The sequence below is a fragment of the Bactrocera neohumeralis genome, chromosome 6 (assembly GCF_024586455.1).
Source record: "Bactrocera neohumeralis isolate Rockhampton chromosome 6, APGP_CSIRO_Bneo_wtdbg2-racon-allhic-juicebox.fasta_v2, whole genome shotgun sequence".
In the NCBI taxonomy this organism is placed as follows: domain Eukaryota; kingdom Metazoa; phylum Arthropoda; class Insecta; order Diptera; family Tephritidae; genus Bactrocera; species Bactrocera neohumeralis.
In genome coordinates, this window is record NC_065923.1 from 6,742,178 (window position 1) to 6,769,687 (window position 27,510).

At 36.8% G+C, this 27,510-nt stretch overlaps 4 protein-coding genes across 4 annotated transcripts in view; 2 read left to right on the forward strand and 2 right to left on the reverse strand.

Annotated features, from left to right (window-relative positions):
- Positions 1-16,903, reverse strand: part of LOC126763738 (formin-J) — a 76,399-nt gene extending 59,496 nt beyond the window's left edge. The window contains exon 1 of the mRNA XM_050481483.1: positions 15,717-16,903. The gene's annotated coding sequence lies outside the window, so the exon portion shown is untranslated. The remainder of the gene's footprint in view (positions 1-15,716) is intronic.
- A 3,367-nt stretch (positions 16,904-20,270) lies between these two features.
- On the forward strand, positions 20,271-22,004 carry LOC126763747 (mitochondrial inner membrane protein OXA1L). The gene is made up of 4 exons (XM_050481504.1): positions 20,271-20,429; positions 20,539-21,489; positions 21,554-21,671; positions 21,737-22,004. The coding sequence occupies exons 1-4, from the start codon at positions 20,361-20,363 to the stop codon at positions 21,916-21,918; spliced, it is 1,320 nt and encodes a 439-aa protein (XP_050337461.1). The 5' UTR covers positions 20,271-20,360; the 3' UTR covers positions 21,919-22,004.
- LOC126763755 (MIP18 family protein galla-2) lies at positions 21,926-22,664 on the reverse strand. The gene is made up of 2 exons (XM_050481529.1): positions 22,432-22,664; positions 21,926-22,367 (listed from the first exon to the last, which is right to left on the reverse strand). Exons 1-2 carry the CDS (start codon positions 22,550-22,552, stop codon positions 22,018-22,020), a joined length of 471 nt encoding a protein of 156 aa, XP_050337486.1. The 5' UTR covers positions 22,553-22,664; the 3' UTR covers positions 21,926-22,017.
- Positions 22,665-23,017: 353 nt separating this feature from the next.
- LOC126763744 (uncharacterized) overlaps positions 23,018-27,510 on the forward strand; it is a 32,932-nt gene continuing 28,439 nt past the window's right edge. Inside the window, exon 1 of the mRNA XM_050481495.1 lies at positions 23,018-24,011. The gene's annotated coding sequence lies outside the window, so the exon portion shown is untranslated. The remainder of the gene's footprint in view (positions 24,012-27,510) is intronic.

Consider the following 27,510-nt stretch of genomic DNA (forward strand, 5'->3'; position numbering starts at 1 on the left):
CAAGTTTAAAGTATGGGGCAATAAAACTATAGACCCCAAACAAATGGGTAATAAAATAAAGAAGCTAACAATGCAAACCGTTTTATTAAAGTTTGACGAACATGTCGAAAAACCACAAATTAAATGCCAAAAACAAAACAAAAAACAATTGCTCATTTCGCAAACCGAAGACTACCCGGACAGTGCGAGTGGGTAAAGACCGTGGCCAAAGCGATAAAGTGCGAAGGTTGTAATTTGGCGTTGTTGTTGTTGCTCCTTCTTTTTTGCTTAGAAAATAAAACAATGAAGTGGAGTTAAATATTACAAAACATTCGCGCCCTTGTGGTTACACGCACTCGTTTCATTTTAGAATAAACACGCACATAGCTAAACCACAAAATTAGCCGTTTCACAGGTGTAATTGGCTGAATATCAGCGCCTTGAGCAAAAACAAAAAAATATTTGTTGTTAATGCAACTATTAAGCGTGTAAACAACACATTCTTCTTCTTCTTTGCTGGCGTAGACACCGCTAACGCGGTTATAGCCGAGTTAACAACAGCGCGCCAGTCATTTCTTTTTTGTGATATTTGGCGCCAATTCTAAAAACCAACTGCTGGTCCTTCTCTACCTGGTCTTTTCAACGGAGTGGAGGTCTTCCTCCTTCATCTTCCTTTGCTTCCACCGGCGGGTACTGAATCGTAAGCCTCATAAGCTGGGGTGTTCTCTTCAACCGAACAACATGACTTATCGATCTAAACGGGCTTAGATCTCCGAAATAACAGCCCTTGGCCGATAAAGTCCGGGTCAATTCCGGTCACGGTGGTCGCCTGGATGCAGTGAAACACAGACAAGGAAGCTCCAGACTTGTCAGAATACTGCACTCCGAACTATAATAGGATGCCTCTTGATGTTTCCTATCGAACGCATAGTGAGGCCTGTATGCACCCAATTAAAGATCATGATGAACTCCTCTCCTAGCAGTTCCTGCTGGGGTTGTTTCGCAGAAATCATCCCTGCAGTCATCTGTTTGGAGCGGAACCGCTTCCTAGGAGCATCAAGAGGTCGTTTCTCAACTACGTCGATGACATAAAACAATACGCCGACCAGACTTCGGACGCAACTAACTTCCGACAAGCACTAACTGCCATCCACAGTGTATTCATCAACACCTTCACCGACTCCCTCACAGTGAATGGCGTACTTGGAGTGAAATCACCACTCATTGCAGACTAAGAGCTCGAGTTGCCGCGAGTAACAAGACTTATCTTTGCACAGCTTTGTTCTGGATACTGTAGCAGGTTGAGCTTTTACTTATCCAGAATAGACTCCGACATATCTGTACTGCGTGCAAGAGTCTTCGCATTCTCTCTTTGCATTCCCCACTAACCCTACTTATCTGACACCCCTCTCCCTTTGCACCGACCCCGTCGAAACAGCATGTTTCTTGGGCTTATCGTTGGATGACAAATAAATGACGACGATAACTTATCTAATCCTTTCCATCCCAACGGAGATTAGGTACCCTTTACAACAACAACAAGAACCTAGCCAGCGCAGTCGCTATCTCGTGATTCGCTGTACTACGCCAATGGCAACAACACATTACCATTCACAAAATTCGATTGTTACTTCTGGATTTGTTGCTTAGCGCATTTACTACTTAGAAATAGAAATGGTAAGTGGTATATATGTACAAGTATACTCACATGTACATATGTATGTATATATTTAATCTCTCATTATCGCGTTTAATCTAAGGCTCGGCTTTTAAATCCTGTCTTAATTTTTTGATATTTTTTATTTCGTAATTTATTTGTTTATATATTTCTATTCCCACCTTGCCTCCATAAATGCTACACCCTGCGGAAAGCAGTAACAACATAATAATAACAACAAGTAAGCGCCGAATTGCCTAAAAAATCTGCTGACAAATTGACAGCTATAATTCACAGCAATATACATATATCCATATGTATGTATGTATATACATAAAAGCAGCTAAAGTCTAATGCAAAGTGCCGGAAAGTTAATATAAATTGTTTATGACGGCTCAGTTTATTTTTTGTTGTTTTGCTGTTTTGTTGTTTCCTAAGCCCAATTTGTAATTATTTATTTTGAGTGATTTGTTTGTTTCAACTCTTGGCAATTTGTTTATTTGGCTTTTACACGGGCTTTTTAAGCGAGTGAGACCTATTCCGTTTTGTCGGTAATAGATAATCTCGTTTGGCGTTTAAACTGACATTAATTGTAAGCGGGGACAAATCAAAAGCGCCAGAAGTTCAGTTAAATTTGTAATGGGAGTAAACAAAGGGTAGTTAAAAAAATGTTTAATATACTTACACACATTCATACCACTTAAATTAGTAACTGTCTTCAAGAATGTAAAAAAGTTTCTTTGTTTTTCAAAAGCTTTTAAGCCTTTTTCAGATTTTAGCCTTTGAAAGTACCTTATTTACTTAGAAATAGATAAGCTAACTGTAATATTTGAAAAAAAGGGTGAGTTTGGGAACCAATGAGAGTATTGAAATGAAATTTTAAATGCTCAAATCGTTTAATTATGTTGCAAAAATCGTTTCATGAATTCATAGTACCCCTTAGGAGCCATATCAAGCGTGTTATTAAAAAAAAAGATTTCATTCAAATTTCGAAATCTTATACCTTTAAAAATAATATACTAAAATCTATATCTCCAATAGTTTTTGAGTTACATGCTTCTAAAATATAGCCACTCAGTTCAATCAGCTTTATCAATTTTTCTTCAAACGCGTTTTTCTCAACACAAAAATTTTTAAATTTGTTTTTTTTTGTTTTTTTGGTTTTAGATTTCATCGACGAAAAGACCGGTACCACTGCTTTGGAGAACCATTTTTGTACCAAACCAAAAATTTGTAATATTTTCTTGAAAATTTTTACTGTGAGTTCTTAAAGGGTTACATGTGTTTACTGTTGTCTAAAATATTGTCCTAAAATTTCTAGTTGATCTGAGTAATAGTTTCGGAGATACACCCTTGAGGCTATGTGCGCCCTCTTTAAACGCGTTTTTCTGGAAACTGTGTTTTTGAAGTCGGTTGGCAAAAGATTTCGCGAGAACTACGCAACCGGTCTTAATGAAATCTTACACTAGTCTTTGAGATACAATTCTTAAAGACTTGGAAGCAGGATTTTTTTCGTTTACAACTATTTGAAAAAGAAATTTTCCTCCAAAAATCTAATTTTCAACTTCGTCCAAGTTCTAAGTTATTTTTATTTGTTTACTTTAAATGTTTCTGTAAGGAGTTGTCCTGATAAGGCGGACGCATCTCTTTTCCGAGGGGTCACCGGAAATGGCGTTGCAATGTCCGAGTTTCAAATATTTTTTTCCAAAAATTTCAGAATTTCTCTGTTAATAGTGTATGTTTGTAATAATAGAAAATTTTAATAAAATATTTCCTTTTTTATATGAGAAGAAAATTATTGAAAAAGGCTGTTTTTTTACCCAAGGAAACCCATGTAACCCCTTTAAATATGTATGAAAATACCTGTAAAGGTTTAAAACAATTGTTTAACGATTTCTTTTTATTCCAAAACCTAGTCACACTAGGGGTGTCCCTTAACTAAAAATAAAAGGATTTCAATGTTTTTAAAAATCAGAACATTTTAATTTTCCCAAAATTTTTGTTTTATAAATTAGTTGAAAATTATTCAAAAAACATAATAGTACATCCATAAATGAAATAAATTAATTATTTTTTTTTTAATTTTTTGAAATTTTGGTTAAGTCAATTATCAATAGTTAAAAGAGATTGAATTCTTTCCTGTAACCATTTAGGTAAATAATAAAATAATTTTAATTTTAGCTTCAGCATATGTACTTAGTAGTCTTCATTAGTTAAATCAATTCATTATTTTGAAAGCAAACTGTGCACGCCAACCATTAAAGCGATTTCCATGGAATTAAATATAACTTAGAAACTGGTTACAGAAATAATGCCGCGAGCACAACTAACACCTGTAGAGATCCTCCTTAAAAGCGCCATAGAACCGGAAATGCCGCAAATGACGAGCAGCTACAACAATTGACAAGCAAATCGTTAATAAACAGAATTCAACAGGCTGCACAAATATTTACACGAACATACACACACATACGTACGACAAATGGACGCATATTTTAGGAAATAATTACCTTAACATGTATGTTTGTTGTGTGTGTGTGTCAGTTGAAATAATGTTGTAAAATTTTTCATTTTGCTCATCAATGATTTTGTTTTAATTACAACGCATTTACACACATTCACACATACATACCTACATACTGCCAACATAAATCAGCCGTGTGGTGCATAACGTGTTAACGACAAGCGTTTACAACGTCAATAACAAAAAGCTGCTGAGCCGCGAGCTGCGAGCGTTTCTAGCAATTTAGCAAAATATGTTCGACTCAAATATGGATTTGTTGCGCAAGGTGAAGCGCGGCAAGGCGCACCGAAGGGGTGGTAACTAACAAAGCAGAAATGCTTCCTATGCGCGGCTGAATGGCAGTTGCCACCAGCTGAGCGAGTTGTGGCTGCTGGACCGGAGCAGGTTGCCAAAAATGGCAAGGCTTTCCACATGAACGCAAGTGCACATTACATACGCGTACACATAAACGGTATATATTTTACAACAGAGCAACAAAAATACAAGTGTAACAAACATGGCTTAAGAACATACCCACATACGAGCACAAAGCAAAAACAACAACGCGTACGGCCAAGTGGCAGCTGGAAACGTGTGCCTCAAAGTCAATAAATGACACGCAAAAGTGTACACCGATGATTGATTTCGGACTATTGTGGCTCTGATGGCAGTGACCGAGTGCTCCGAATTGTTGTTATTAATTTTATTGATTTTCGGTTTGTTCTCAGCGCCTACAGACGTTAATTCCCTCGACTCATCTGTGTGGGAACTCAATTCTGTTCGGTTTGGGGTTCGGTGAGGTGTTGCCTTCGTCGTAACAAACAATTATTTTCTAATTAAAAACATTGAAGCAGTAAACATTTATACAATTTTATACTAGGGCGGAGGGATTTGATTGAAAAAAAAACAAATTTCGAATTAATCTGAAAATTTTTGAGGAAGATTTTTCTACTTAAAATTATTTCAGAATCAAAAAAAATATTATTACGATTGATGAATACGGGTATTGATCGAGGGGGTAGACAAAATCTTTTTTTCGTTTTTTGGCGTTTTTTGGCGATTTTGAAATTGAATTTTTTTTTTAAATATACCCTTCAGAATGGCTGAAAAATCGAAATTATTATCAAAAAACTTATTCCTTTGATAGTTAGCTGTTAAATATATTGCAGAAGGTCATATGAAAATTTCAAGTCATGGGATTCAGACTTTTTGGTATGTAAGCGACTGGTAAAATTCTTACAAATATGCTCATATTTCCGAAACTCTTGGCCGAATAATTTTTAAAATTTCGGAGAATATTCTCAAATTCATGTACATTTAATATAGCTGTCCGCTGTTCGATTTTCCTATCGTAAAAAAACTTGTAAAGTTCTAAAAAAAAGATCCAGATACAAGAGACCTTTAAGAGGCACAAGTGAAGGTGGCTCTTAAAAATATTCGAATTCGAATAGCCGGTTTGTAACCGTTCGTATGAATATTAACCAATTTATACTATTCAAATAGTCGTAACATTGCGAGCAAATATTCGACAACGAACGGTTAACCGGATAATCAAAAATGAGCTGTTAACCGAATAGTCGACGGATGACTAACCGGGTAGCGCGATCCGAATATTTTTTTTTTCGAGTAATACGCTATTCGGTTAATCCAGGATAACGGTAAATAGACTAGCTAGCTAGAAACTTCCATAAAGCCGACATGCGCATTACTTACTGCCTTTAGGACTTAAGTTCAATCTCAGTTTTCAATCAGCAGTCACTCCTCGGCAAGCAATAGAATTAATTTGATATATGGGGCTATGGACAAATAAGAGAAGAAGACGAGCTCGATCAGACATATTACAAAAGTATGAGAGTCATTATTTTATATACCTACAAGTATGTAAATACAACAAAATCGGCCTACTGAGCGTACTATTCGCAACATCATCGCCCATCTTGAGACTCCGCATTCAATATCGGATATTATTCCATTAAATAGACCACGTCCAGCACGCAGTGAGAAAATCTAGCAGCCATAGGCAAGAATGCCATTCGCAGCAACTCGGACTGACATATGGAACGACTTGTCGCATTTTGCTTCGAGATCTTAAATTGAAAGCGTCCAAAATACAGTTTGTGCAAGAACTGAAGCGGCACGGCCTTCCCAAGCGACATCGCTTCGCTCTACGGGCTCTTGAAAAGTTCCAAGAAGATCCGATGTTTTCGTGTCAAATTTTGTTCAGCGATAGGGCCATTTCTGGCTCAATGGGTATGTAAACCCATAAAAAGCAACCTGATGAGCTGCCATTTCTCTAAAAAAAAACAACGGTTTGGTGTGGTTTGTGGGCCGGAGGAATTATTGGCCATCAAAGCCGGCTATTTGATGCATGAAATTGAAGCTCGTGATCTCGGCGCCATTTGGTTTCAACAAGAGGATGCCACTTTCCACACATCGCATCAATCAATGAATTTATTAGGAGAACACTTCAGTGAACGGGCTATTTCACGTTTTGGGCTGAATCCTCTGAGACGTAGCCGCGGCCAATATATGAAAGGGATAATCTTCAAAAAATAATTGCCCAAGAATGTTCCTTCGAATGATAATAAACATTCCCCATTAAACTTGAAGTTTCTGTGTTTTTTTTTTAAAAGAAAAGTAGGGAACCTCGAAATGTATCACCCTATACATACATACATATAGCAAGTTGTGTTCACAAAGCATCAATATTAATTTAGTAAGAATGGTAAGCGCGTTACACGCTCCCGAATGCGAAATCAAAATTTAAATTAACTGATTTATGGTGATTTGATGAGCACCCAGACTCTGCATTCAACGTGAACGGCAAGTAAACTCCAGCATATGCATGCATGGATGTGTATGTGTGTGTGTGTATGTGAAACTTGTAAACGTGTACTTGCATATCTACAAGTAGATATAAGTACGTAAGCGCTATTAATTTTATTATTATTTTATTGAGCTGCTGGTTTCATTTATTTGCGGGTTTCTACGTTTTTATTGTTGTAGGCTTCATACGCTACTATTTTTCCTGTTTGCAAAATTTGTCTGTCTGTTGGCACTTTCGAGCGCTGGTTAAGAAGCTGTGTCGGTGGCGCATTTTGTGTGGGTTTTGGCAGCAGCAGCGGCAGCAACAACAACGCCAGCAACAAGCGTGCAATCAGCAATCACATTAACACCCACTGTGCTTCAGCTTGTGTGGTGCAAGTATGTGTGTGAGTGCGAATTATATTTTAATTCTTCTTTTCAAAACAAAACTTTTTTTCTCAATTCATTGCCACTTTTCTCTTCTTCTGTCTTACGAGGCTTGATTGTTTTGCGCTGCGGTTCGAACAATTTAAGCATTTCAACATGTAGGTAAGCGAGCCCAGCTCAGTAGGCATTTATTTTTTGCTCAAAAGCGTTCTACAATTCTTACATGTAAATGTAAAAAATACACTTGAAGAAAAAAGTAGTGAAACAAGAATTTTGTTATCTTTTCTCCATTGCCAGTCCTCATAATCGATGGCGTAAGAATGTAACGGTTTCTTCTTTCGGAAACCTACTAATTTGCATTCCAATTTGTTTCTTCAAGTGCATTCACTCTAAAGGTTGTTGTTGTTCTGTTTTGATTGCCGCAATGCGCCGCTTCTTCGTTCGTGTTCGTGTAGCCCCGTTGCCGCCACTGCAATTATTGTTATGGAATATTGATACAAAATTACACACACACTTACATACATGTTTATATGCACGTGTGTGTGTGTGTGTGTTCGTATTGCACTTAACTTTGCCTCGTCTCTTTAAACTCGGCTCGTATAATAGCGTAATTTATTTGCCGCATTTATTGTTGTACAACAAATAAAGTCTTGAATGAATTGTTCAGGCGCTGATTTGCATACTAACTAATTGTCTGTTTATGAACTAAGTGCTATGCTGTACTAGATGGCACGATCACTCATTTATTACTCTCTGTATGTGCACATTTCAAAATGCCAACCTCAGAGTATAAACACATGCAAATCAAATGTGGAGGCTTCAAATATTGTTTTTTTCCTTTTGTTTACGATAATAATCAAAGTATTTTAGGTGCAAGTTTAAATTTAGACTCAATTTTGATTGATTAACCGCGAAAGGGACAATATTCGTTTTAAAAATATAAGTGAGAATGGATTTTGAGTCAACTGGGTGCATGATTTTTATACTCTCGCAACATGTTGCTAAAGAGTAGAATAGTTTTGTTCACCTAACGGTTGTTTGTATCACAATTTTACACCATAGATGGTATGAGAAGGTCCCCAGTAGTTATAGTTGACTTTGTACTGTAAATATATTATTGATATCCAGGGTTAATCCTGATAACAGTATGTCTAGTAGTACGTTAAAAATGGGTTGAATCGGGGCAACACTTTCCTTTGCTCCCATGTAGCTAATTTAAAGTTTTTTTAACTTCCGTGTGACTTTACACCGAATATGTATGTATATCCGCCAATAAATGAGTTATTTCAATGAAAATGAGAGATCGTGTTTTGCTCATAACACTTTATCTTTGTACCTAGAATGGATAAAATCTGGATAAAACTTGACTTATCCCTCTTATAACTAACATCAGGATTTTTCGAATATGGGAAAGAAGGTTCAAAGTGAACATAGAAAAAGATGGTTGGCGTAAAGGTATGCGCAATACCATAAACTTATTTACGGATGGCTCGAAAATGTACGATGGAGTTGTTGCGAGGTATACTGTTCAGAGTTAGGCATAAGTCAGTCTCTTAAGTTGCCGGACCACAGCAGCATATTTCAAGATGAGGTCTTTGCTATTGCGAAAGCCGCGGAGCTGGCCTCTAATGCAATTGCAGGCAATTCCAGACAGCCAAGCAGCAATCAAGGCTGTAACCTCGTATCGCATATCGGCCAGAAGTGTCTTGGGAAGCAGGGCGGCAAGGGAAAGTGTTGCCAGAAGCAAACAACTTCACGAAGACATCGATGGCAATGAAATAGTGATCAACATTGGAAAACCCATGCATTGTTTACAACCTATGTATTGCCTGAAGTCCCCACGGTATGATACACTGGAGAAGCTATCGATAGTGTCTGTTAAAATTCGCTTCAAACGCAGGTATCCTAAAGGATGACTACTTCTATTAGACCTAGTAACTGAACTCCATCTGGTATCGCAAAGGACCAAAACTGGTCTATGCGTGGCTTATTGGCCTACCAGATCAACCAAAACCTAACTTTCGAACATCCGACTGACTTTACTCAATATAGATTTGTGAGGGTATGTGTGTATCTTAATAAAACCCGGGGAACATTTTATTAGTATGTGGCATGTTAATACAATACTATGAGGTCTTCAACTTTGCTTCCGCCGTTTTTTTTTTGTAAATTAAAGGCTTTATTGTATAAAAACGGTTGCAAAAATGTCATTCAAAATATTGGCCGTCGCTAGCTACTACTTTTGACCATCTTTCTGGCAGCATGCGTATTCCGTGACGAAAGAACTCCTCATCTTTCGAGTCGATCCAAGTATCAATCCAATTTTTGACTTCTTCATAAGAACTGAATTACTCGTTAGCTAGATCGTATGCCATCGATCGGAACAAGTGGTAGTCAGATGGCGTTACGTCTGGAGAATACGGCGGGTGGGGTAAGATCTCCCATTTCAGCGTCTCCAAATATTGCCATGCTGGAGAATGACTTTATCGTGTCTTTCCTCGTACTGTGGCCGTTTTTCTTTTAGTGCTCGGCTCAAACGCATCAATTGCGTTCGATATCGATCTCCTGTGATGGTTTCACTTGGCTTTAGCAGCTCATAATATATCACCCCCAGCTAGTCCCACCAAATGCAGAGCATGACCTTGGCGCCGTGAATGTTTGGTTTTGCCGTCGACGTGGAGGCATGTCCAGGCTTTCCCCATGACTTTCTTCGCTTAGGATTATTGTAGTGGACCCATTTTTTGCCGCCAGTTACAATGCGATGTAAAAATCCCTTTCGGTTGTGCCTTTGAAGCAGCTGTTCACATGCAAAGAAGCGCCGTTCGACATCTCTTGCTTCCAAGTCGTAAGGAACCCAGTTTCCTTGTTTCTAAATCATCCCCATGGCTTTGAGGCGTTTTGATACGGCTTGCTGTGTCACTTGCAACGATTCGTCCAATTCCTCTTGAGTTTGAAACGCATCTTGTTCGAGTAATGCTTCCAATTCAGCATCTTCGAAAATCTTCTCCCTTCTACCACCATGCCGGTCTTCGACTTCATAATCACCATTCTTAAAACGTTGAAACCATTCGCGACATGTTCTTTCACTTAGCATCCGAAAGCATTCGATGAGCCTCAGCCACACTTTTCTTGGAATTAAAAAAGAAAAGCAAAATTTCCCGCAAATGTGTGACATTTTCAGTTCAGAATAAATTTTGGATGCAAACAGATCTCTACAAATATTTTGTTGGGTTAGTGTTGACGCAAATCTCCAAGACCGATATAAAACGATTTAATCGACCGCTTGACTCTAGAGACATCTATTGGAAAACGGCGGAAGCAAAGTTGTAGACCTAATATGTGATATTGGTAAAAATAGATAAAATCGGCTCGGTACTGATATAATAATTTTGGTATTTCTAAAAAACCTTTTGAAGAATATCATTGAAAATATCTTTTCAAGTACATATACCTGAGCAATGTTCAATTATTGGACGGGTTGCCATTTCTCTGCACCCAAAATACCACATATAATGATTTCTGTTTTTCCACCTGCATTTTTCTTAAAGATTATTTGATCTAGCGCTGAATTAGAATGGAATTGGTCTATATCTAGATTTAAATCTCATATTTCTAATATAAAGAATTTCGATTCTCTAATATAAGGTAAATTTTCGTGACTTGAACTTTTTTTAAAGCGAAGTGAAGTGATTTGGGAAGAGTATTACGATAGAATTTTTCACCTCTCAAAAGGTTTGTATTTGTAATAGAGAATCAAAAGCACTCATTTAATGTAATTTCTTTCGAAAATAATAACGCCTTAAAAAGACAATTATGGAAATCGAGAAAGGTTTATAATATAAGCGTTATTCAATTGAAAGCGTTGATTTTTTGATCGCAGGTACGCTGACTTTCGTGGCTGACTGTATGATTTGTCTGTTTTCTTGACGTTTGATTGCAACATTGATGCGGAATCATTTGCCTAAACACTACACACACACACTTACATAAATCGATGATAGAGAAACAAAGAAATTTAATATTAATTCCGCAACACTTTCAACCACACAAATACACATAAACACTTAGATACTTAGACGCTTAGAGACACACTGATGGATGATCTGCCTTTTGCAGGCGCTTTTCGCAAAACATGTATTTCCTTTTTAAAATCGGCAAATTGACAAAAGCAGAAAGTTTCGCTGACAAACAAACACGACATCTACAAGCAACAACAACCAAAGCGTAAAGTGAAACACAACAAAAACATCAAAGCCGCTCCACCATATTTGGCAAGTGACTTTGAGGGCTGTGTGTGTGTGTGTATGTGTGCATATGTAAGTAGCAGCAGCAGCAACAACAATGCGTTTACAATGTGGAAACGGTCCGTTGAGTGTTGGCCAACAAAGAGTGTGTTTCTTGTTGTTGTCGCTGTCACATTATATATGGCTCGAATTAGACAGTTTTGGCAGCTTTTAACTGTTTCTGGGCCTACATGCGATCGATTGATTCGATAAAGAGTGCCTGTCGCGGCCATTTGAGGAGTGAAAGAAACGGCGCTGCGGCCGCCACTTGGCGTTTTCAAACATTTTCAAATTTCAAATTCGAAATTCAAATGAATGTGCCAAAAAACGGAATTTACGCGCTGAAATAAGGCGTTGCGTGGATTATGCGCACGTGTGTGTGTGTGTGTGTTTGTATATGTATATGTACAAAAGCCAACAACTGACATTAATTACGCGAAGGTGAGCCAAAAAGGAAATAGTGAGATCAAAGAAGTTCTTATTAATTTCTGATAAAGCCGTTTACTGTTGTTGTTGCTTATGGCAGCGTGGTAGCGTATCCTTCAGCAGGTACCCGCTGCTCATTAATGCATAAAAATGTGTGCGTGTGTGTAGTTTTGCGATGTTTGTGCTTTTGCAAAGTTATGTTTGCCGAGCTTACCGCTTGTTGTTGTTGTTGTTGTTGGCTTAGGAAAGCATTGCAAGCTGATTTATGCCGGCGGCAAAAGCATCAAAGACACATTCTAAGAATTCCTGTTGACTTTCGTGTTAACTTCTCCTATTTTTTTAGCGTCTAGCTTAACAACGCGCGAACATTAGAAAATATTTTCGGCGATTTGTATTTTTATTTGATTATTCACTCGTTTAGTATGCTTTTTCGTTTGTTTTTATCGCTCAGTGGCAGCAAATAATTGTGGCTTTGGTTAATTTATGCGCTTGTTTGCCTTCTTCTGTGTTCTGTGTTCGAAAATATTCACTGAATTAAGAGCAAAGCGAATGCATGCTTGAGAACGAGATTTCGGCTGCGTTGCAACGGTTGGCAATACAAATATTTCAAATATCATATTGGAGGAATATGCACATGCATACATTTTTACATATAGATGGAATATACATATGTATGTATACATAGAGATCGACCGTTTTTGGGTTATCATTCGATTACGCCGCGTTTAGCGCTTTTAATAGTTCGATACTAAAATATTTATAAATGAAAGTCGAAGCAGAGTCTTATCGTTGCGCTTAATCAAATACATGACTAGCTCAAGTGTTCCAGTTTTCATACTTAGATTAAAGCACTAAATATACACACATACATATACACATCCCTTTCGCCAGCTCTCCTATCATTTCGTTTTTTATTAGGTCTCTCCACTCATATCTGCAGCGTCAATCTGTTCTTCTTATTTATCTGCTTGGTGGTCTCTTCAAAATTGCCGCAGAAATCCCTTAAATCTTGGATTGCCTACGTTTGTTTGTTGACTCCACTTGCTTCAAATCAAAGATCAGCTTCCTCTCGTGCATTACCATATTTACTTTATTTTGCTTGCCTCTAATCATGACCGTTGGCTGCTTTTATCTTTGCCAAACGTTCTTTCGTCCATTGAAAGTAGTAAACATTTACCTAAACACAAGCAGATCCACCTCTTTATGTTCATATTGTACTTATGTATGTAGTCACAGCGATAACAAAAATGTTTGCCGATTGCTTATGAAGTGCATGCGTTGTATCATGAGTGTATAATTGTATTTAAGTAATCAATACACTTAATTTCACAGGCGCACTTGAGTGTTTGATTTTGAACGTTTTATCTGCCGAATGATTTGGCTACTTAATGGGGATAGATATGTTGTATATACATGTGTACATATATATGTATGTATGTATGTATGTAGATAAGTAGATTATTAGAGCTTCATATGCCACTTAATGGGCACTCAAATGTTTGGGGTGTGTGTGCGGTGCGCGTCTTCTGGAGCTTAAACATATTTTTTTGCACTTAAGTAAATATTTAAATACCTATGTATGTTAATACTTCTTCATATACATTAGGGTGGGTTAAAAAACCATATGATTTTTTTTCGTTTAGTGCTCTGAAAACTAGCTTCTTACAAGTCTACGAAAATTTCTCCAATTATGAGCACATATTATTGTAGCGGGGAGGGTTCTCCGTCTTACAGTTTTCTATTATTTTTCTTATTATCAGATAGAAAAATTTGTATCTCGCTTCCAACTACTACTACTCGTTTCCTGCATAGATTTTAAAGAAAATTGAATGCTCTACAAAATTTTTCGATATTTTCATCTTTTTTCGGAGGGATTACATAAATGGCATCGCAATAGCCGAGTTTAAAATATTTTTTTTCCAGAAATTTCAGAATTTCTTGTGAATGTTTGTAACATGTGTATTTTGTTTTAGTAAAATATTTCATTTTTTTATGAGAAAACAAATGTCGAAAAAGGCTGTTTTTACCCGAGGAAAATTTTTCCTTATAAATTTTTTAATTCAATGCAAAAATATCATTTTAAATTGCAATTGCAATTGGTAGGAAAGTTACTCTTTTTCCCGTTACAATAAAGAGCTCATACTTGGTAAGCTTTTCGTAGACTTTTGCAAGGAATATATTTTTTCTACCCACCCTAATATATATACAAATATGATTGGAATCATCTTAATTTCTTTAATAGTGTTCGTTTGATCCTAAGTCACACTCTTCCTCAGCGCTTTGACTAAGGAATAAACAGAAGTAAGCTCAAATATTAAACTTTGTTGTTTTAAATATTTTCAGCAAGCTACCAGACCGTTAAAAATTATTTATTATTATTAGTAGATCAGCTATTCAAAAGTTGTGAAGCATATTTTAACGAATAAAGATTTTCTATAGTTTTAAATAATATTGCAGACGGATTTCTAATAAGATAAAGGTTATGTGTAACAAAAATATGTAGAAATCGAGTTTACTGAAGAACGGTTGGCAATAGCATGCTTCCGCTACTCAATGAATTTTCTCAAGGACGTCAGGTATGATTTTTATTTGAAGTTTAAAAACAGGAATCATTATATAAAGGAAAGTTTTCAAAAAATAACTGTATAAAGGGTTAAAATTTAAAACGAGTAAAAACTATGATATAATCGTTTTTTTATATCGTATTTTTTAGATATTGTGGTAATGTTGTGAATATTAATACCTGCCAATTTTTGTGAAGATATCCTATCAGATAGAAAAGTTTTCCGCACAAGAACTTGGTTCCGTTCGTTCACTTTGTATGGCAGTTACATGGAATAGTAGTCCAATACCGACAAAGAAGCAGCTTCTTGAGGAGAAAATGGTTTATGCAAAATTTTTGAGTAAAATCGCAAAAATTTAGGGATTAGTTCATGTATACACAGACAGACGGACATAGCTAAATCAACTCAGCTCGTCACGCTGATCATTTGTACATATATGTATCATATAGTTTCCTGCGTCTCCGAAGTTGCCTTCTGGTTGTTACAAATTTCGTGGCAAACTTAATACTTTCTGTTTAGGATATTATAAGTATTACAGCAAAACGGTACTAAAAATATTGAAAACGCGTTGTGTTCGAACTTTGCTGGTGATCGAAAATCGAATATCACAACCACGTTTCAGTTGTGAAACCCTCTCGAAAATTTCCCTGGATGTCGATTTTCACAAAAACGTAAATTTTGCTTTCGATGAGCAAAGCGCACCAATTTTAGAATATTCAAGTATTTTTGCATCTTTTTCACTTATTGATTCCTATACACAATTTTGATTGATTTTTTGTAACAGTAATATAGTACACACACAATAAAAATGTTTTTTTTTTCGAACCATAACACTACACGAAGTGTGAACTTGCTTTCGGCGCACCCTGTATCACGTTTTCATATTTGCAAAAGCAATTGCCAGCGCCAAGCATAACATTAAGCGATCCATAAATATTTGCACACCGCCTTTTTCACATTTTCTCAGCTGATCAGATAACTTAGCACTTGGCAAAATTCAATTAAGCGTGATAACTGAATATTTTTCTAATTTCTGCCTAGATATTCGAATCAAATACGATTGTGTACTCGCACATAACTATTTATGCAGCTATACTTGTGTAAATACTTACCGCGCCAATAAACGGCGGACCAACCTTCGCTCGCCTTCAAAAACGTGTGAATGTGTGCGTATGAGGGCGCACTGCGTCTGTAAGTCGGCTGTATGTGTTAAGCAGGTAAACTAATGCCACTGATCGGCCAACAGGTGGGCGTCGCGGCTGGCTGTTCTTCTGGCGCAGCGGCGTCGCGTGGAGCGGAAGTGCAAATGCTGCAAGTTGGCGCACAAAGCCGCGTCGACTCGCGTTTCACTACAAATATTTTCACTTTGACGCGCACACGCTCGCTTTTTAAGTGCATACACATGCATGTATGAAGGAATGTTCAGTTTGCTCGTTGCATTAACTGCACTTGTGACGTTCTAAGTTGCTCACACACACACACGCGCGCGCGCGATAGTTTTCTGCAAAGGCGCTGCGATTTGTTAATTACACTTTACTTGAAACCAAATCGATTTTGTATATTTTCTTCACATTCACTTATGTACGCAGATGTGTGAATGTGCGTTTTTGCACATGAAAAATTGTCACAGAAATTCTAGTTTTCGCTACCAGTTTTTCAAAAAGCGCCTCTCGTTTTGTTAAACGTCTTGAATTAGATGCACATGCTTGCTACATGTGTATGTGTGCGTGTTTGTTTGCAGTTAGGTGTGCACTCTTATGCACATATGCGCGAATGTTTTCAATTCTAACCAGTATTTGCTGTTGATTCGCTCTCCACCTTTCGTTTTTACACTGCCACCCACCAGGTGAGCCGCAACTTTTCGCTGGCAGCGTAGGCAGCATTAACAGCTGTTGGTTGGTTGTTTCCAAAACGCAAATACTAAAATCGTATTTCAAAAAAAATTAGAAAAAGTCAGCTTCTTTCAATGTTCTTAGATATAGACTTTGTCAACTCGGTTAATTAACTCTTTGGCTCTGGATTCTCTACTGAACACAATCACATTAAAGTCGTAGATATTTATATCGCAAGTATGTTTGTATGTATGTATGTATGTCAGTGCACAAATGCATTCGTTTTCAATTTCGTTTATTAATAAAGATTTATGAATGGCACAAACTAGTCGATTATTATTATTCTTTGTTTTTGTTTTTCTTCTCTTTATAGAAATCCCAAATGGATCAGTGGTGAAGTGAAGTGCGCATGCGCCACCATCCGCCCGACAAGAAAGCAACGTTTTAACCAAAAGACCGCTCGTGAGAAACTAAACGAACTGAATCAAACGGCCGTCTGCTGAACGCCACGGAAAAGCACGAGCACACTTGTTGATCACGATCGCGATCGCGCCAAGCTTGCGGTGCGCTCCGTTTAGGCGGCGTTCAAATTGGTGTGGAGCATAACCGCTGACTTGCTGATTTGTAGCATGGCGCAAGTGTGTGTGTGTGCTAAACGGAAATACTGCTCTGCTTCAATAGAGCCAATAGCTACTCCACTGCACTTCGCTTCTACTAAATAATGTGTGCGTGTGTGTGTGCTTTGCGTTTGGCGCGTGTTTCGTTCCAAAGCCAATTTTGTTATGGCAGAACGAACGCTCCAAGTGCAGTTTGTTTCTCCAAAGCATGCTCAGAGCGCACACTCACAAGACCGCAAAGCAATCACAACGGTTTTATTGTCTCTTGTGTTGGCAAGAACCAACAATGTTCTCGGGCTCTCGATCAACTATAGATATGCCTCAGAAATTGCACAGCCGTCAATAGTATTCTCATTCAAGGGTCAGTTGAGTGTGAACCATTCTCGTTGACATTTTTCCGTTTGGAGCAAATTGCTTGGTTGATCGAATCAGTTTGACACTCTCCCGCTATATTTAAATTTAACGATAGAATACTTGAAGGTTTTGTTATGGGAAGACAAAAGATAGGGACCATTCCTGCGAAAGAAGGGAAAACGTGGTCCCGCACTACGCGTTTTAGTTTTTTGAGCGAATCAGCGGGAATAGCAGTGTTAAGGTGTTTAGAATCATGCATGGGTTGGTTCCATATCACACATCCGTACGATTTTCGCTTTCTTCGCGAAACCTGGATACTGCATTTGGTGATTATGTTGGTTGAGGGATAAAGCGCTGTAGGATGTCATGACTCATCACAGTTCCGAAACCATTTGCTAGTCTAGATGAATAGTTATTCAAGGTCTGGTACACTATGCCCTATATCGAATCTAAGGAGCCAGAAACTCGCAGCAGAATGAGCAACTATTTCTTTATTTCACTGGATTTCCCAACAAAAATTATTGTTGCAAAAGAGATTTAATCCTTGTCCTTTTTATTAAAGATCGTTTACTGTTATTTTGTTATATCTGGCAATGTTTTTGGTTATCTCATAGGAGGGCATCAATGTTCAGCATTAGCTGGTCAAATTACAGGAGGAAAGCTGCAGATGAGCCAATATCATGAGTAATGCGTTGTTGTTGTTGTTGCGTTATGCACTTTGCCTAGACTGCCTGGGTATTGGTTACATTTGATTAGTATTATTTCTAAGTGTTAATGTAGCAGCGCTTAATCATACTACATATATTAATAAAAGAAAAAAATCCCTCCAATTGCTCTGCCATAATTTAATCGTAACAATAAATATATTTTTAGCAATGATGCTTCCATAATTGCAATTAAACCTATACTACAACGTAGATATGTGTGTCTGCTTTCGTTCAGTTGGCCAGACGGTTGGCAAGGCTCGAGGCAAACTTATTAAACGTACAACACGAATTTAACAGCACGCAGAGGCAATTTGAGAACAAGCAGTAACAACTAAATCATAACTCCAAACAGCGGAATGATTTTCATTTGTTTGTTGTTGCACTAAATTTGACTCCCATATAATTCATTAACTTACTTTTTGTTCTGCACAAAATTTATTAACACACTTTGCTTCAAACGAAATAGAGATCGCAAAGGAAAGTCCATTAAAGCCTTTGACATGCCTCATGATTTTTAATAGTGACCTCAGCTGCAAGTCAATCACTCGCTGTATGTCTCACAAATTGGTTATAGACAGGGGCATATTATGTATGTATGTATTCGTCAATCGAAGAAGATGAAAAATTGTATTTTAATTGAATTGATTTTTTAATTGAATTGATTTTATAAACACACCAACAACAAACATGTGTCTATGCCTATATATACATATGTATATGCATATATGTTGTTATGTGTGTTCGCAAAAGTTCTGACAAATCTGTATTTCTTTAAAATAACTCTTACGTGAGCCTCCGAAAGCACCAAAGTTAAAGCAGTAAATCTGGAAACTCTTCTCTCTTCCATTGGTGCATTGACATATGTATGTATGCACGCACATGCATGTATGTACATATATTTGAATAACCGCAAATGGTTTATTTATTATTTTCTATGTTAGAAATTGTAGAAGTCCACAACCATAAATCTTCGAGCATCACTGATTTGGCGATTTGTTTGATGGAAATCGCAGATATGACCAGTTAAGCGTAGGAAAAGTTTTGCAAGCGTCAATTTTGTTTGCATTCATATGCAAGTGTGTGTATTTATGTTTATGCGTATAGCTAACAGCATGCTAATTTATTCTGCACAAGTAACAGTTACCAGTCCACTATTAGAATATGGGTTAAATCGGCACCGGCCCACCTACATTACTATTACCAACACTGTCACTCATTCTCGTTGATCATAACAAAAATTGGAGTACGTACAAACATGCAGGTCTTATCTAGAATTGAAAGCATTTGCTTGAATAAATCAATTCTGTTACGATTAACTAGAGGATTTGTTCGTCGGCGCAAGATAAATTGAAGTGTCCGGATATACATTTATTAACTCTTTTTGTTGGCGAAGTCTGTTCAAGTTTCTATGAAAGTTTAATAATAATGGTTATGACTGTAGTGCAACGATTTTATTCACTGCATGCCATGCAGCCATGAAAGTGTATTTACATGGCTCATGCTAAGAAAAGAAGATTTATGAGAACAAAGTTTATAAGAGAACGTAATTATGAAACACAAACATAATATCAATAAACTCTACTTTTGATTCCGCAATGAGGCCGGCAATCGGTACTTTATTAATTATAGATCACATGCATTGAGCTGTGTCTTTCGATCGGCCATTTCTTTAACAAAATTCATAATTTTGCAGTGCTAATGGAATAAGAAGAACAATTACCTTAAACTTACGTATGATGAAATATCCAATAAGAACTGTTATCAAAGCCCGTCCAAAACATAACACCTGCCATGGTATCAAAATCGCTGCTGCGAAAGGTTTTCGATTCAATTTCAACTCAAAACTACATATGAGGAATGAGTTTCATAACCAAACAACAAATTAATTTAAAGAAAGATTAAAGTGTAGTTGTTCAAACATACACATCAGCAGTACAAATACTTCACAAAACTGTGTTTGAAAATATTTAATAGATGATTAAATTTAAATTATTTTAAATTAACACACAAATTATAAATATCTTTCTGATGACAGGAAGCGGACAAAGAAACTGCTTAGCGCGGAAATGACAGTCAGCTGATTTCAACAGCGCCTGAACATACTCCTCGATGACAGTGGTTCTCAGCACTAAGCTCCTTCTCTCTCTCTTCTTGAACAGCTGATCGGAATCGGCGAATTTCAACTAAAACACTTCGTTGTTGTTTTGTATTATAGTTAAATATAATTAATAAAATCGTAAATTAATATGCTATCGACAAAAGTGCACTACTTGCGTTATGCAAGAACAGCAAATTTGGTGAATCTTTATAACACGGTTAGTTTTAAAGAACAATGCAGAATGCCGCAATTATATTTAACATAACCTAAAAATAAGTGTGTTGTGTAAATTTAGAGTTAAAGTAAAAAAATATTTTCCTATTTAGTTTACTCCGGAAACCGCAAGTACAACAATCAACACCACACAAGTGAGAAACTATAATGTCGCAAGCCGCACCAATAAAACTAAACCACAACTTCTATTGCCGTCTTCAATAAATTCGCTTACCTTGCATCCTGGTGGTATACGGTTTGCAAGTGCCGATGCAGTAACCAATGTAGCTGATGCAGTAAACGCATCTAAAACCGTGGTAGACCTTTCTACAATTCCCGAAGCACCAGCCGCACCCATAGAAGATGCCGTTACACAAGTACTCAATGCTGCAGGTGAACCAACATTTGCCTCTATTGGTTTGGGCGGATGGTCGCCAGTGGGTATTGTACAAAATTGTATGGAGTATCTGCACGTCGGTTGTGATTTACCATGGTGGGGAGCTATCGCAATTGGTACCGCGGTAGTGCGTACAATTATTTTTCCTCTTGTGATAATGGCACAAAGAAATGCAGCGAAATTGAACAATTATATGCCACAAATGCAAGTATTACAAATGAAGATGACTGAGGCCCGACAGAGTGGAAATGCCATCGATTCGGCGCGGTATGCGCAGGAAATGATGTTATTTATGAGGGAGAAGCAAATCAATCCATTGAAGAATATGATTGTACCTCTTGCCCAAGCGCCACTCTTCATTTCGTTTTTCATGGGTCTCCGTGCAATGGCGAATACACCAGTGGAGTCAATGCGTGAAGGAGGTTTATTCTGGTTTACAGATCTGACAGTGGCCGATCCACTTTTCATGTTGCCATTAATTACCAGTGCTACGCTCTATTTAACAATCGAAATTGGAACTGACAGTGCACGTTTATCGGCGCAAAATATGCAAGTGATGAAATATATACTTCGAGCACTACCGATAGCAATTTTCCCATTCACCATGAATTTCCCTGCGGCAATTCTTACTTACTGGGCTTGCAGCAATTTTATTTCTTTAGGCCAGGTAAACCATTAATGAAATTCCCTATGTACTTATGACTTTATTTATGTATCTATTCATTTTTAAGGTGGCAATTTTGAGAATACCGGCAGTGCGTGATTACTTCAAAATCGATAGGATGGTAATACATAAACCGGACAATCTTCCCATTAAAAAGAAAGGCTTTGTTAAGGGCATGAAAGAATGTAAGTAACGAAATAAATTTACATGAGTTTTCAATAACAGCTTATTGACTTGACCATATTTCTAGCGTGGGAAAATATGAAAATAACCAAAGAAATTGAAGAACGCCAACGATTGGATGAGATTCGTTTTGCAAAAGCAGGCAAGGGTCCGTTAGTCAAGACATTCAAATACGATCCGACCAAGCCCCAACCCTCCAGCGGAAATACAAGTACGAGTGCGTCTCCTGTCCATGCCAAGAAGTCATAAAATAAAGTTGTGTTAGCTGTTATTGTCTAGTTTTATTGAAAACGCGCTCTAAGTTGTAAAATATAACAAAAACGAAACGAAAATAAGTTATGCATCCCTTTAAACTTTCGATGAGATACACTGGTTGATAACATCAGCTAGGTGTTTATTTTCCAGTGCCGCTGCAATGCGTTCTTTGTCTGCAAGTTGTTTATTGACTGCGTTTTCGGAAGAATGTGTTCCAGGTGTTATCTCAACATTTACTTTAAAACGAGGCGGCAACGAGCGTAACAATTTCACACGTATGGACAATCCAATTAATGTAGCCATTGAACAATGTGGAATCGTTGGCGTAAATTTAACATTTATTTCATTCTTGCCATCGTTGACATCGATTAAGTCTTCCTGTACTACGTGTAGCTCTTCTAGAGTGAGAGGATGTTCCGGATCGTTGATATTGCGAATAAGGTCTATTGTTACATTGATGTAAAGTTATGAAATCTTTGAGCAAATTCAAAGTAAACAAATACATACCAAATATCTCACGTGTATCGAATGGATCTGGCACATTTTCATCTTCCTCATTAGCAGTCACCTCACGCTCTTTACGTTTGCCATAAACATTTGGGTTTATATTTTCAATTTCTGTTGGCATTTTTGGTACAAAACTCAATAAAGCCTTTTATATCACAATCGAAGTGTATTGAATATATTTGCTTACAATAATAATAATAAATTGTAAGCCTGACATGTAAAACAACAACGAATGACAGTTGCCAGTGTTGCGCTGCAAATAACTTGACTGTTGCCAACTTTTTTTAAATAATTTCTTTGACCATGCGAAACATTCTTAAACGTTCTAAAATTATTATAAGTTAAAATGTTGCCTTAAAATTGAACTCTTTTGCACTTAATTTAAATAAATGTAAATAAATATTTATATGCAAACCATTCTGCTTAAATTAAATGGAATGCTTAAATTGGGTGTAGATTTAATTCAATGCAACTCTGCAACTTTGAGTAAATGAGCGTTGAAAAGAGAGAAGTGTGGATTTCGCTGAGTGAATTGATTTGATTGGATTTCATTTTCAATTTGGTTTTTAGCAACGGTCGCACGATTCTACGATTATACGAGTGCACGTTTGCACAGTTGTTTGCTAGGTTTAAGACGTGTTCTCTACGTTTGGAAAAATGTATATCTACGAAGGATGTGCAGAATTGATAAAAAAATACAAAATTCAATAAATTAAAGTGAATATTCTTTGTGTAAAACACAATGGTTGCTTAATATTTGCAAAAATGTGTTAAAGTGTATTGTGAAGTGTTTTTAATGGTGCCACCAGTAGAATTTCACAGATATAAGTAAAAGAAAGCGAAAGCCAACACAGCATCCTTTTTATTTTTATCCCTTGCTTATGCTTTATCTTTCCTTTTAATCGTTATTCCTCTATGTGCGCGTTATTCGTGAACTGCTCCACCCTCGACGTCCTTGTAAAGAGAGTAGTTTCATGAATTATCTGGCTAAACAATGTATAAAAAGTGATACAAAAGAAGCGGGAAGTGTTGTTTGTGTTTGATGGGGGTGTGGAATAAAAAAAATAAAAAATACAACAAAATAAGTGCGGCTAAAATAGCAAACGGCAAAGAGCAGTGCATTCAAAGCCAACTTGTACAAGCAAGAAATTGAAAGCAAAACTTGCAGAAAAACAAGTCGCGTCATTGAGTCGCCAACGCTGCGCGATTCCAGCTCCGTAGTGCGCTTCCGTCGTGTGTAAGTGTGAACATATGTGCACCGCTGCAACTTCAAGGAGCCGTGCATTCTGCCACCGGCGTCACAAAGTCGTTTTCACTTAATACCATCATTATTGGATTTGAAACCTTTTGACACAATTGTCTAACCAACACGTTTGATTGAAAGATACATCTTTTTATGAATTAACAAGTGCCGAAAAGTGTGTGTGTACCTAAAATGTATCTTAAACGAATTTTCGAGAAAATTATACCGCTTTCCTGTTGAATTAGTGTTATTTAAAGTCAGTTTAAAGCAGCCATTATACTCATAAATACGTTGTTGCTGTAATTGAAAACGAAAGCTGCAGTTGAACACCTAAAAGGTACGTTGTAATGTTTCTGTATAGATAACTAGTCTGCCACTCCCTTTATCCTGTTGCTAGGAGAATATAAAAGTTGTACTTCAGTGCTGGATATTATGCTTAAATATAAATCATATCTGCATATGTACAGCTGCTTGTTTTAGAAATTTTTAAGGGGCGTATTCCGTACGCCATTAAGTTTATTATTTAATAAATGGACAAATTTGATTCGGTGTTATCTATAGAGAATAAGTTTTAATTATACAAAATGTTAATGAAAATAAGCTTTTATCTAATTTCAAAAGTGCTCTAATGTTAAAGAAAAGCCGACTTAACTTAACGATGCGCTAATGATCAAAAAACTACGTCCGTTATTAAACTTTAATAAATTATTTCCCAAAGTTATAAATATTTATATGTGTATGTATGTATGTAAGTTAATGAGTGTTCATTGATGTTAATTGCGGTATAATGAAATGCTTTCAATTTGGTGCGGTTAAAAACATCACCTATCTGTGATGGCTCCGATAATGAATTACAATGTTTTCACATCTAAAAATTAATTTCACTAACTTTTCTATTTCCCTTAGCAATTATTTCCACTTACCTTTGAGTGCTGGTAAATATAGAATTACTGATGTTCGCCCGTTAACAGCATTAACAGTTTGTACATTGACATGTGTGCTGTTAGCTATAAATGCAGATATCCGATATATGTACATTACATACATACATACATACATACATACATATGTGTATGTATGTACATATTTGATACTAGTGTTTGAAATTGACTATTTACGTGAACATTGTTGGGTAGTGCAAGTGAAGACGTCTATTAATATTAATTTTGATTGGGACCTTGAAGAGTTTGCATGCAGGTAACGAATTCTCATATTTTTAGGTGTGTGTTTGCACATAAAGAGGCGCTGACATTTCTGCAATCTATTTATTTTCGTGTTCCCGGCCACATCTCCTTCAACAACTTGAACTTCTAATTCGTATCTTGTTGCCCATGCTGCGTTGTCTTGCAATTATTAGACATATCTCTATAGATTGTATATGTAAATGTACATAAGTATGTGCTTAATGCCACTTACTGTAAGTATTATTGAAGAAAGACAATCGCTGCTGCGCTTGTTAATTATATTTGCAAACAAAGCATACGCTTCAATTGCCTTCTCGTAGTTTATTCTACTTATCAACCAAGTAAACTTCGCCTTTGAATGCCAGAGGACAGAAACAGCTTGCATTTTCTTGACATTTTGCAATGCGCACTGCCTTTAAAGCGCACACACACTCACGGCTCTGCTCGCTGGCAATACTCTCGTTCAGGTCTCTATGAACATCGCATTTGCATTGCTGTATACATGCATAACGTACATACATACATATGTATGTACTCTTATATAGGTATGTATGTATGTCACTATCGACATCGGTACAATCACCAACGCGTCAGCGACAGCACCATCGTCAACGCCAACGCCAACGCCATCAAGCACATCGCCCATTGAACGGCAATGTCGCATTGTGCGATTGTGTGAGCGTGTTGCAGTTAAGTCTGGCATTCTCGACACGCCATCGCCATTGTTGCTGTATTTATCAGCCGTGTAAAGCCATTTGAAAAAAGTGAAACTAAATGAAAAATAAATTGAATTCTTCTCTTGTTTCTGCACTGAACCATGCTCGCCACTTACTGAATCGCAGATCGCACATGCTAATTTTATTACTTTTTAAACGCATCGCAATGCATTTGCTTCGCTATTAGAAATTCATTGGATACAAACATTCATGGGGGGATACATTAACACAAACATGGGCAAGTTTCTTCTAAACAATTTGAAATGCTTTACCGTCTAACATTCTTCTATCTTATGTACCTGGCCTTTTTTAAGTGCGAAATGTACGCAGTTTTTTTATAATCATTACCTCATCTTTATCAGATGCTGAGATGTAGCGCACAGTTCATTAGCACTTTTCGCACTTTGACTTCAATCAGAGATTTTTCATTGTTCAGCATGATTTCCGCTCACGCGGCCGTTGTATGCTCCCAATATTAGCAGCAGCGCTTTATGTGAAGTGCATGCTAAAGGGGAGCTGAGAGACTGATGTACAAAATTACAGACGGTACCCGTATCCATAAATTGGTAGAAGGTAGAAAATGTGGTGGGCAATGAACGGTGAAATATAGAAGGTAGAAATGCGCGAATCAGTGTCAAGTTGTTGCTTTTTTTGACAAATTCTCGCATTCCACGGTTTTCGCTGCTCAACTCCGCTTTTATGTTTTGGTAATTGCTTATGATATTGAGCTCAGCTTTTTTGTTTGAGATTTTTCATTTGCTTTCTAGCCAAATTTGTCGGTTGGCCCGGTTGTTGCTCTTCGCTTTGCACTTTAATTTAAGCGTTTCGGCAATAAAAAATAATGCTGACTACATTCCGCTACTAAATGCCACTTAAACAAGTTTAAATCTTTGCGAAATCAACGAAACAACGAAACTGCTTCAGTTGCTCAAATGTCAATGAGCGCACATTTGTGTACATACAGCTGTGTTCAAAATAATATTAGTCAAGGCAATGCCCACAATTCATTTAAAAACAAAATATATTCCTTCTAATGCAAGTTGCAAATAAAATAATTTAAACATGCTGCTGAATATCGTTAATTTGTTAAAAAAATTTTTACAAGAAAATAATGACGATTGTCGGTTTGTGAAAAGAATCGAAAATTGTTTGGAAAGCGTGTTAACTGCTGCTACAAGCACGATTACACTATTGTTTTTTGTAAATATGACTCGAAAGTTCATTAAGGTAACTAAAGCAAGAGCAATATGTAAAAATTGTTGGAAATCCTGTTGACATTTGTGTCATTATTCTCTTCTTCTAGTTAGTCTTCTTTATCCATCTTAAGACCTTCCTTGTATATTTCAGTCTGTTATTCGGTGTTCGTTGGACAAATTTACTTCGATTTGTCCATAAGATGTTGCATTGTAGGTTTAATTGTTTTGTTTTTCTATTCAACGATAATAAAGCAAACATGTATGCAGATGCTATATGTTTATTTTTATATATTCCAAACTTTGTTAAACATTTTTTGCCCGATTTGCTCGAGCAAACAGTTGCGATATTTCAAGAAATGCTGTTTTTAGCGCCCGCAATTTTACTACAACTGCTCTGTTTGGCACTGAATCGCATACAATGATATATTCAAAACCCCCTTCATTCGCTGTAGCATGCTCATTAAAAAAAAAAAATAAATAGTAAAAAAAATCCCGCTTCACTCTTTCCACTAGAGTTAGGTTTCTTAATGGCATATTGCATATGTGTTCCTTCATTAAAACATAAACGTACAATAAATTATAATAATTATAGAAGTCTACTATTTTTCTCCAGGTAATGCAATATGAGTCATAACATATTCTTAATAATCTTACCGTTAATTAAGTAAAACGTGATTTTTATGGGTGATTGTTCATTTTATTAGATATTTTCTAGTTAATATTATAAATAAAAAATTTGT

Excerpts from the sequence above, each read along its gene's own strand:
- LOC126763747 (XM_050481504.1), top strand. The coding sequence starts at position 20,361 with ATGCTATCGACAAAAGTGCACTACTTGCGTTATGCAAGAACAGCAAAT. Across the intron at positions 20,430-20,538 it reads TGGTGAATCTTTATAACACG|TTTACTCCGGAAACCGCAAG; the intron begins GTTAGTTTTAAA and ends TTTCCTATTTAG. Across the intron at positions 21,490-21,553 it reads ATTTTATTTCTTTAGGCCAG|GTGGCAATTTTGAGAATACC; the intron begins GTAAACCATTAA and ends TTCATTTTTAAG.
- LOC126763755 (XM_050481529.1), bottom strand. The coding sequence starts at position 22,552 with ATGCCAACAGAAATTGAAAATATAAACCCAAATGTTTATGGCAAACGT. Across the intron at positions 22,368-22,431 it reads CGATACACGTGAGATATTTG|ACCTTATTCGCAATATCAAC; the intron begins GTATGTATTTGT and ends ATGTAACAATAG.